At 36.7% G+C, this 12,166-nt stretch overlaps 1 protein-coding gene across 1 annotated transcript in view; it reads left to right on the plus strand.

The window, feature by feature from the left end:
• Window positions 1-12,166, plus strand: part of LOC150064635 (cadherin-10) — a 142,454-nt gene that overhangs the window by 110,637 nt on the left and 19,651 nt on the right. Inside the window, exons 6-8 of the mRNA XM_090332099.1 lie at window positions 165-352; window positions 2,658-2,911; window positions 4,229-4,365. Of these exons, the coding sequence (XP_090188225.1) occupies window positions 165-352; window positions 2,658-2,911; window positions 4,229-4,365 (579 nt within the window). The remainder of the gene's footprint in view (window positions 1-164; window positions 353-2,657; window positions 2,912-4,228; window positions 4,366-12,166) is intronic.

Below are 12,166 nucleotides of genomic sequence, written 5' to 3' on the forward strand. Positions count from 1 at the left end.
CTATGCCGAGACCTCAAAGACTATAAAATTATTCATAAATGGCTTATTCAATATGTAATCAACATGTAGAGTTGAAAATTCACAGTATTCTCTTAGATGTATTGTATTCTGAATACTCTCTTCATTGTTTGATTCATCTTGATTATTTCCTTCATTCTTCACAGACACAATCCATCTTCGAGTACTTGAGTCCTCCCCCGTAGGCACAGCCGTTGGAAGTGTGAAAGCCACGGATGCTGACATTGGAAAAAATGCTGAAGTAGAATACCGGATTATTGATGGTGATGGAACAGATATGTTTGACATTATCACGGAGAAGGAAACACAAGAAGGCATCATAATTGTTAAAAAGGTACATACTAGCTGCAGAAATAAGCATGTATATGTTTTTAGGAAAGAGATTCCATTATGAACTATTTACTCATGCACAATGGAACATCACTATCATATTCAAGTATAATTTATATTGTATGAATATAAGGATAGATAGCCAAGTATAAGCGTTTGACTTGAGGATTGTGTTGACTGAAATGTGAAACTTGATATTTAAAAAATTAAGAAGAAAGTTAATATGAGTTTAATTATATTTTGAAGACATGTTCATGGAAACCTCTAGGACAGCCTTGTTTCCTTGAACAAAATTGTTAATACTTAATAATGGCAATATATCCTCACAGTTGGAAGCATAAGAAATAGCACACCAGCCAGATGTATGAGACAGTAATTAGAGTAGCTAATGAAAAGAAACAGGATGGACTGGAATCTAATTTAAATGTTCACATTTTCCCTTCTGCTTATATAAATTAATTTTTTCTGCTAGCATATGTTCAGTGATAAAATTTAAAGGTAACCAGTTTTTGTTGTAGAGTCAGTATTACCCTTACTGAAAAAAAATAAAATAAAAAGCACACTGAAATTTCGATCCCAAGGGAATATCTAACATAATGCAATGACTAAAGCCAAGTTTCACAATTCCACAGTCCCACTTACTGGATGCTGGTGGCTCATGCCTGTAATCCTAGTTGCACAGGAGGCTGAGATTTAAAACCATCTCTGTCTCTCTCTCTGACTCTCTGCCTCTCTTTCTGTCTCTCTCTCTTTCTGTCTCTGTCTGTCTCTCTGTCTGTCTCGCTGTCTGTCTCTCTGTCTGGCTCACTCTCTCTGGCTCTCTGTCTGGCTCACTCTCTCTGGCTCTCTGTCTGGCTCACTCTCTCTGGCTCTCTCTCTGGTGCTCTCTCTCTCTCTCTCTCTCTCTCTCTCTCTCTCTCTCTCTCTCTCTCTCTCTTCTCTCTCTCTTTCCTTCTCTCCCTCATACACACAACACTTATCAAATAGAATAGTATTACTATAGTGAGTGTAGCTTTACAGTTTAAGGTATATATTGTTTTTAAAGAGCCAGTCACCAGCAAATGGAAAAATAGCACTTTCATACTTTACTAGTTGCACTACAACTAGAATCCTGTTGCTTCTCAGAATGAAAAAAGATGATGGAGACAATTTGAATGGCAATGTTAATAATCATGACTTTTTATAGTCAATGCAAGAGAAGGGACCTGATCACAAACTTGTGACAATAAAATTTTATCAATAACATCTCTTTTATGTTTATTCATAAACATGAATTCCCAAATTGTTTTTTCTCATTGCATGAGGCTCTCTTATATTGAATGTTTTAACTGTTGAAAGTTTTATATTAGTCTTCAAAATTTCAGAAATGTGTATACTCAGACCAGTATGCTGCACAGCACTACCGTAACTAATTGTTAATATTCTAGATTGAAAGAAATGATTGCATTTGGGCCCATAAAATTAAAATCATATTAAGTGAAGTAAGCCAGACCCAAAGAAACAGGCTCCATGATTTTCCTCTTTTGTAACAATTAGTACACGTCTAGGACTCTCCTAGCAGAGGATCACAATAGCTCAAAAGCTAAGTACATATGGCCATATAGGGTGAGGCTAAGCAAAATGAAATCCAGGATATGGAAACAAAAGTTTTATCTCCTTGATTGTAGTTCTTAATGTACTATGTGAAATTTTCTTTTTTATTTCCCATTTGCTTTATCTCATGTTGTTACTGTATCTGACTTTGGTATATGTATATGTATATTTGTTTATTTCAAATAGGGAAGGGAAGGGAGAAACAAGATGATTGGGAAGAGATGGGGAAAGGGAACGTGGGAGAAAAGCATGGGAAGGGTAATAATGTTCAAGAAGTAATGTTACCCATTACCTGATGAATGTAACTGTAACCCCTCTATACATCACCCTGCCAATAAAATAAAATTTAAAAATTACTTATATGGAGTGTCTTAGGGTTAATGTACACAAGAACAAATATATCACCCACAAGCCAGTTTTTGTACAGTCCACCCCACAAGATAAAATAGCATTCCAACTTTTGCAAAAAACAAAAAAAAGCTATTTTTGTTTACTTCTAAGGTCTTCATATTGAAGACAAATGACGAGAATGTAAAGTTAGCATACAAATAACATGCAGGTATTAAAATTTTATTTTATATCTTTTTAAACATTTTTCACTGTTAATCAACACCTTTACAGTACTCAACCAGCACTGTAGAGTCCTCGTGTAATAAAAAGGGAGTGTATTATCCAGTTTCTCTCATTCTAATTGAGTGACCTCTGTCTTCATACAGCCACTGGACTATGAAAGTCGTAGACTTTACACACTGAAGATTGAAGCAGAAAACACCCATGTGGATCCCCGTTTTTATTACCTGGGCCCATTCAAGGACACTACAATTGTAAAAATCACCATAGAAGATGTGGATGAACCTCCTGTTTTCAGCAGATCATCCTATTTGTTTGAGGTTCATGAGGATATTGATGTTGGCACAATCATTGGTACTGTAATGGCCCGGGATCCAGATTCTACTTCCAGCCCCATTAGGTAAGCATCCATGGTGAAGATGAAAAAAAGGGGGATGATGGGAGGGGGGAGCTGAAATACATACAGAAAATTATGAAATTCTGTTTGACTTTTTAAAATACAGTAAAAGATAGGTACTTTTCGGTTTTATGTGAATTTGGTGAGGATAAAACTTAAAATAAAGTATTTCTGAATGTTTTGGTGCAGGAAATGTATAAGACACATACTATGATTGTTCTGTTTCTCGGGCAAAAATTTAGCTTGTATCACTGAGTTGCCTCTCAGGAGTATTTGCTGCTCTCACTCCTAGAATGCAAGGACACTTGGTCAGCTGCGTGTTTAAATCACAAGCAAATTACTGTATCTGTGTCTTTAGGTTATGAAATAATATGCAACCAGAACACAATTCCAATGCAACAACAAAGTTTAATTATGCTTTTAGATCTTCCATTTATGTTCTAGGCATCAGAGAAGGTCTATTTTTGTTTCAGCCGGTGCATTTGGTTTGGTTGTTGATTTATTTTTAGCTATTGAAAAAAAATTATTAGGATATTCCAGGATGATAAAAATCATTCCAATACTTTATTATATTTTTATGATGATATAAAATATAATATCATAGATACATAAAAGCAAGGCTATTCTCTTATCCTGATTTTGATAAACCCTATATCAGGAATCAAATTGATATAAAGTGCAATGTTTGTGGATCAATGTTTCTTTAAGAGAATATGGGTTTTACTTGATGCAGGTATTTAATATTTTCTTATCCTAAAACACACTATTTTTAAATGATCTTTAGCGAGAAGTTACGCATTTTATAATGATGCATGTGGTTAAGAAATTAATGATACTTTGAGTATCATAAATGAAGCTACATATCACTATGTTGATGACCTACTAATTTGATGAAACAAATGTTGTTCACAAATCTCTCATTAAGAAAATAACTTGGTTATTTATTTTGACCTTTTGCATAGGTACTTGTAATGATTCTTCATCAGAACCCTAATTACAAAACAAAACAAGAAGAAACTCAGTTATTAATTTTACTGTAGTAGATGAATGCTACTTTGTGGCCAGATATATTTTTGACAGGATATAGTAATAGGCAATGGTTTAAATACCAAAGACATTCGTAAGATGAACAAGCACATATATCACACTGCTTATATACATTGAAGAGGCTTAGTTGTGTGTCTTCCATGCTGATGAAATAATTTGCCTTCTAGATTGTCCAAGCTTGTTTCCTCCAGTTATCAGTAATATATGTGTTTTTCCATCTTACTGTCTTCTCATGTAAGCCATTGATACTGCTTTCTTTGCCTCTCTGTTCAGATTTTCTTTGGATCGTCACACTGATCTGGACAGGATTTTTAACATACATTCTGGAAATGGATCACTTTATACATCAAAACCACTTGACCGTGAACTATCTCAGTGGCACAACCTGACTGTTCTAGCCGCGGAAATCAGTAAGATGGATTTTATCTCTCTGTATATTTATTATAGAGTTATATGCTTGTATTAGTGCTTGTTTTATGCATTTTACCATACTTGTAAGTCTTATATTTAAGTAATATTTGCTCATTTCCTATCCAAATGATGATTTCAATTTAAAAATTTAAGTGGCTTCTTAAACATGTATACATTTTTTCAGTGTTTCCTTTACATTCTGAGTGATAGATTTAAGTATTATTAACACTGCTCACTTTTGCAATTTTACTGGAAATGAGAATTAAGTTATCCTTCCTTGGCTATTGACAACTGTATTTTCTTCATCTTATGGTGATATAGCTTCCAAATAAATAAGGGTTTTACCTCCTTTTAAGAAAAGAGGGGCATCATATCCTTACAAAAATTATTTTGGCTCAAAAGAATCCTTCTACCAATACAACATAGTTAAAGATGGCTTAATCTGCAACCCATTATTCTCTATATATCCACGTTTGCTATCAACGAAGAAGAATCAACTCAACTTGAGATTTAAAAATACATTCAGGTGGACTGGAAGTTTGCCCTAGTGGTAGAGTGCTTGTTTAGCATGCTCAAAGACCCAGGTTCCATTCCTCAATATCACAAAGAAAAAGCTGGAAATGATGTGGTGGCTCAAGTGGTAGAGCAGTAGCCTTGAAAAAGGCCAAAGGACAGTGCTTAGGCCCTGAGCTCAAGCCCCGTGACTGGCATTAGCATCTGCAAGACATACTGTATGTAAATGACATCATTAAATCTTGATAATCATGCAAGTAACTATTCTGTGTTGTCTTTTACAGAAGACAAAAATAAGGTATATTTAGATAATACTAATTAGTGTTTAGCATTGCATGCCAGGAATGGTTTTCAGATTTACAAACTGAGTTTTCTCTTTCTACCTGTTGTTAGCATCGTTTGAATAAAAAAAAAGATGAAGATAAGCTGGGTGTGGGGGCTCACACCTCACACCTGTCATTCTACTTACTAAGCAGGCTGAGATTTGAGGGACAAGGTTCACAGACAGCCAGAGCACTAAAAAGTCTGTGAGATTCTTTTTTTTTTTTTTTTTTTTGCCAGTCCTAGGGCCTGAGCACTGTCGTTGACATTTCTCAAGGCTAGAACTCTACCACTTGAGTCACAGTACCATTTCTGGCTTTTTTCTATGTATGTGGTACCGAGGAATCAAACCTGGGTCTTTGTGCACGCTTAGCAAGCATTCTACCACTAGGCGAAACTCCCGCCCCAAGATTCTTATTTCCAATTAACCAGTAGAAAATGGAAAGTGGCACCGTGGCTAGTAGTCTTTAGCTGAAGAGCTCAGGGACAACACCCAGGCCCAGAGTTCAAATTCCCCGACTGACAAAAATTAAAAAAAAAAAAAAAAAGTTTAAGACCTTAGAAACTAGACTATCTTTCCCAAAGTTACAATGGCAAAAGGAGTAGAATAGGACTCAGGACTCTTAATCTAACCTCCAAATCTAGTGGTTAATTCTATGCATGATTTGCAAATTTTGGCCAACCATAAGTGGAAACCCAGGGTTGAAATTCCACATTTTGACATTGTAACTGCTGTCATTATTGTGGACCTTCTTCGCAGTTCTGAGGCTTGAATTCAGGACCTCTTTTTGTTGGGAAGGACTTCTACCATTTTAGTCACACCCGGAGCCTTGTGTTTCCTTTAATGTAAAATATTGTGCACTCACAGAATGGTCTGCCTCATTGGTATATACTGTCAAAGTAATATGTGAAATAATTTTTAAGGATTGTAAATTGGAAGCCAATTTGTATTCCACAGAGACCTAGTAAAAAAGAAAAAGAAGTTGACATAACTAGAGGCATCCACCTTCAAGACACATGAAATACTTTTAAAATTTGTGAAGGCAACTAGCTTAACCTTAAGTTAAGCTAGTTTTCCTTTAAGTGTTAGTCTAGACATCAGGCAGAATCCCAAGCTCTGGAACTCACAAAGTTGTTCACAGTGTTTGATCCCATAATGTAGCATCTATGGAATAGAATAACTCAAATATTTTTTTTTTAAAAAAAGAAGCATTCATTTAGGACGGAGTCCTAATGAAAACCTAAATTCAAAAATTTCATGTTTGAAATACTACGCTAATTCATTTACAGATCATGGTATCTAAGTAGCTAGTCTTAATCCTTGTGTCTCAGAATCATGAGCCAATCTCCGCAGGTCATCAGCAATCCATTCAATGCGTCAAGATAAAACAATTCATTTATCTTTCTCATTTAATTTAGGCTCTGAAATATAGGTTAATCTCAACAGATCCAGTTTTTCTCATATGGAGATATAAATAGTAATATCTTTTAAGCCTAACTAATAATTTAACTTTTTCCCCCTAAAATGGAAATCTTCTATTTCTTTATTTGTCTCCTTGTGCAAAAAGATACAATCTGGACATTCCAGAATCAGATTGTACATTCTGCTCAATTCAAGATTCTTATTCAAGCCCACTGAGCTTAGAATCGCATTTTTCCATTTCAGATACTTTGAAAATTTTAACTGCTAAAGCTAGTTGAAGTAATTATGATTCTGTAAAAAGCTAAGCCAATTACTTCTTCTTAAGAACGAAACCTATTTTTGCCCTTAAATAAAATCAGTCTTTGGAACAACTGCTGGAAATACCTACCTGCCAAACCACAAGCAGTGAGGGTCCCATTATGCTGTTCTGGGGATTAAATGCAATGTGGGGGGAGGGGGAAAGGGGAGGGAAACAGCATGTAGAGAGTTGCTTTAACCAGACTTTAAACACTGGCTTCATAGCTAATGTGTCACATAGGAAGGCTTGAGCAGGACAGAATGACTTGTAAATGTACTCCTTACCAATGTGTTTCCAGGCCTTGCTCTAACAATTTAATTCTGTGTGCTACAGTTATACATCACCTCATGTGGCAAGTGCTGTCTCCTGCAGATAATTATTTAACACATTATACCATGGCATAATCTTCTTTTCCTTCTTTAACATTATTTTTAACTGCCATGTGGAGATGTTTAAAATAAAATCAGAAATTAAGGTCACAACTAGTGTCTTAGTAAGGAATTGAGATTTTCGAAACGATTATTGTAAAACAACAGCAACAACAACAAAAATAGAGTTCTTTTAACTCAGTCTTATGGTGTGCAGTCATTGTGGAGCATGCAGGAGCTAGTTTTGTCTGCAGCTAGTTCTATATGAATAATAATCTAAGAGTGCCCTAAATATGAAACGAATGTCCATATTTTGGCAGCCTGGGATTTCAAGAGGATGACTTAAGCTTTTCTCTGTTTGGAGGAAAAGGAATGCCTGTGGACATGTAGCCAGGGTTTTACCTTAGAACACACATTGTAAGAGCCTTTATTACTGTTAAATTCTTGCTACAGTTCAATTTCCCTAAAGAATCTAAGGGAGATTTGGCTGGTACATATAAACCTGTTGCTATTCAGTATACTTGCATGGAATGCTTTATATTTTTATTGACGCATAAGCTGCTGCATATATCAAGAAATATAAATGCATGAAGATTACCATAAACACTGTATTTAAATAGGTGAGTCCAGGCCTGGTGCTTTTACAAAGCACTTCCATCCCCATGGATTTAACTTTAGATTGAATTGCCTTTTGAGTTATTTGGAACGAGGATCTTCAGCCTGTCTCAAGGAAGATCCTGATAGCGATTTTTGACACAGGGAACTATTTTGCTCTTTTGGAGTTCTGTAGCACAGTAAGAAAGTGAATGAATGGCTTTCAAATGCAAGTGTTCTGTTTAGACAGTACCAGAGATAAATATTGTGATTATATGTATTGATTACAACTGCTTCTTATGCTTTGCCTCCATACATTACTACTTTTTTACCCTAGCAAGAAGTAACAAGCTAGTGATGGCCTGAAGTGTGCCTCTAGGTCTTTGCAAATGATCTGTAAATAGGGAGAGTGGAAAGAGAATGACATTTTTCTTTTTCTTCCTCTGTATTTTCACAGTTAGCTCACTTCAGATCCATGTGAATTATGGGAAAATGAGTTGAAACTGTTGACCATGAAAAAGTTTATATGTATAAATGGGACATTAGTCCTTGAGTAGCACCAGGAAAATATTAAAGATGGTGTTAATGGAGATCAACAAACTGGAGTACACACCATCAGTGCTTTTGTAAAAACTTTCCATGCCTGAGCTCTCTTAATTTTCCATATAACTGAGAGATTGGCAGTTCTACTTTGGTGTACATTGAGTAGTAAATGGAGTCATTAGATTATATTCCAGATTGATGTACTCCCCAAGCCACAATAATTGACAAACAGACTTGTTAATCAAACAGTTCATTTCTCTCCAGGACCCCAGCTCTGAACCACCCAGTAAACTCACCAGTGAGAACATGCATCTCTAGAGTGGCACATATGAAATTAGGATTTGTCAGCTGGATACATGAAGGTTAAGAAGACATGAGTAGACATAAATAATGTTGATGAACAGATGCATTTTATTTATTGCCGGGGCCAACCGGCAGCAAACCAGGGTTCGCAGATTGGGATTCCTGAAATAGGGGGCAAGGACTAGGAAAAAATAGAAGAGAGACAAACAGATGGGGTTCAGGAGGGCTACAGCCCAAATCAGGAGCCACTGCTTAAGAAGCCTGTAGCCCAAGACCGTAGCCCAGTTTATTTCCAGTTCTCAATCTTAAATACACATCTTTAAACTAGGGAACTGCCAGGGGCTACATTCGTACAAACAGTATCAAGTCTGAAATAGGTTGAATGAGAAGCTATCAAGTCCCAAACAGGTTAAATAAGAAGCTATTGACACAGCCCAAAATCATGATAAGAGCTTACTTCCTTGTGTACTCAATTGTGCGGGTCCAAGGTCACTTACCCCACAGTCACGGTCACTGACCCCACAGTCAGTCCCCAACATCTCCACCGTCTTTATTTTAAAAGAAACACAAGTGCAATTTTTTTACTCTTTTCTATACCCCTAATTTATCCTGTCACATTTTCCAAAAATGACTTTGGTCCCTTGGTCTAACGGGGATTGATGGGCGGAGATTCAACTTCTGTGACTTCTTCAAGCTGACTCAGGGGTGTTGTCTCTGTGCTTGACCAGGGACCTTAAGAAGCCTAGCCTGTTTTAACAAGGGGTTGCAAGGATTAGATATTAGGAACAATAATTTACTCCAAACTAGAGATCATATTTGACATTTAACAACTGCACAAACCATCTTTGGCTACAATACTGTAGCTTACATAGCACCCATTTGCAAAGGCTTTTTCTTGATTGTCTGGGGAACTAAATTTCTGCAACTTTAAACAATGCTTTAGTTGTCAGATCCACAAACTTTCCTGAATTTGTGGCTGGAGTCAAATCAAACTTGACTCAGAACTTTAAACTACCACTATCACAGATGATTGACAAGTTCCTGCCCAGTTATGGAAGGCACGGGCATTAGTAAGGCATGCTTACAAACTATTCTATGACCTCCCGGCTCTGATTAATATTGAATGGCCAAGCACGAGTGACTCTAGGATCTGACACGATCTCTGCCATCCATGCAGAGGCTTTCTGCATCTGGATGCTTCATTGTCCCAGTAGTGTCTCTCCACACAGGGATAAACATCCCATGGGCATTTCACTTGCTTGGTTGCTGGACTTGAACTCGGGGTCTGGGTACTGTCCCTCAGCTCTCCAGCTCAAGGCTAGCACTCTGCCACTTTGAGCTCCAAAGCAACTCTGCCTCAATTAGCACTCTGCTGCCAGATTAGACACCACAGTCTCACAGGGACTTTGCTTTGCCCGGGGTTGGCTCAGAACTGCAGTTTTCAAATCAGTGAGTCCTACAAAAGGCCACGTTACTCCAATTAAAGCAACAAGGTGGTCAACACAGAAATAGTCTCTAAGCATGAGCTTACCTAGAACCTGGTAAAAGCCAAAGTTACATCTGAATAAGGATTGCTGTACTTCTCCATGGGCTAGCTGGAAGTTACTTTGGTAGTCCTGATTTTCCCTTTTTCTCTTTCTTAAAACATTTAAGACAACTTCACTTTCAAATATTATTCAGAAACCCATTTCTAATGTTCTTTAAAACGTTTACACTTTTTAACTTAAACACTTAACATTTTAGTCTTCATTTGCATTTGAAAAACCTTTAAGGGCTCAAGGCACTCCCTTTTCTCCAGGTCTCCTTGGGCTCAAGGAACGCCCTTTGCCTTCAGGCCTCCTTTTAGAAGAGGCTTTTTTTTTTTTTTTTCAGTTAAGATTGCTGCCTAGAACTCCCACAGTTTAAACCCAAATATGTTTTTCCTTAATGCAAGAACTACAAACATCATCAGTGCACCAAAAATCTAAGTCTGAACTTAGTTTCCTCCTTTTTCTAAGATACATCCAATTGCAATCCAGTAACATGAAACCAAATCATACAGAGATAAACCTTTAAACATTCCTTTAAAATACTAATCACATTATCCACATTTTACCATTAGATTTCTAGTGTCAGTTTGCAAGAAAAGACAGACAGACAAAGTTTCTGACGTTAATGAACAATTTTACATTTAAATCTCTAATACATGTCTCCAAATTTTAACTTAAGGTAATAAATCCCAAATTCCCTAATACCTCTGTGCTAAACAGGATACAATGTTTACAATGTAAACAGCTGTATGCCTTGCAATAAAAGGCAGATTTCAGGATCTAGAAAAATATTTACCAGTTTTTCTTTAAGACAATGCAATAATCCTTTGAGGCATAGTAAACATTCAAACCTAATATTTTTGTTGAAGTTTTAAGCTTAGATTTACCCAATTGTCTTTGTGTTTAAGTATAAATTTATCCATTGTTTTATACAGCATGCTGACAATTTAACCCTGAACATGTTCACTCACTCATTCACACACATTCATACTCAACGATCATAAAGCGCGCAAAATTAATATCGGCCGTTCAATTTCCGGAAGTTTGTGTCAAGAGAGTTTTGCCAATTTTACTCTTACAGATGAGAACCAGGTTCAAAACAAAACTTTTTGCAAGGCAACTTAGCTGGAATTTATTTTTCCAGGGCTTGTTACAACTGCAGACATGGGGGAGCGGCCATGCTAGGCCCAGAAATGTTCAAAAAAATAACAAGGATGTGTGCTTGAGTACATACATAAAAACCATAAGGATCCATACTTAGAAATGGTACCAATTTTAAAGACAAAACTGGACAAGAAAAAATATGTAACACGAACAAGACAGAGAAACGGAGACTTTTAAATAATCAGACATTGACATATAACAAGAAAATTGGACTCAATCAGATACACTTAACACAAAAAACATGAGCTCAAATGAATGTTTTCACCAAACAGTTATTTTTAGATTTAGACATGTCTTGCTGGTGGGACTCTCAGGTATGCCTTGTTATCGACAAGAAACTCAGAAGGGGAGGGGGGTCAAGGCGTCCCTTGACCACCCAGGCCTCTGTTTTAGGCCCACAGTGCACCTTTTCAAACAAACAAACAAAAATAAAATAAAATAAAATAAAATAAAACGCAGACATACAGGGGGGTCGGCCGACTTCTACTTACCTCTGGAGGCCTTTGCTTTTCACCTGGGCATCTTTTACAAAAAAGGTTATTAAGAAGAGGGATGGTAAAGACAAAATAATGTCACATATTAAATTGTGTAGAGTCAATGAATATGTTAAAAGGTCCCCACATAATAGTAAAAGGAGGAGAAACACAGCTCATATGAATGTGTGGAACAAGTGGATCAGTAGCAGTCCCAATTGACATGCACAAATAACTCAGGTCCTTCCCACATCGCAGGATGCACCACTGG

This window comes from Megascapheus bottae, chromosome 4, assembly GCF_031878675.1.
Source record: "Megascapheus bottae isolate mThoBot1 chromosome 4, mThoBot2.hap1, whole genome shotgun sequence".
NCBI lineage: Eukaryota > Metazoa > Chordata > Mammalia > Rodentia > Geomyidae > Megascapheus > Megascapheus bottae.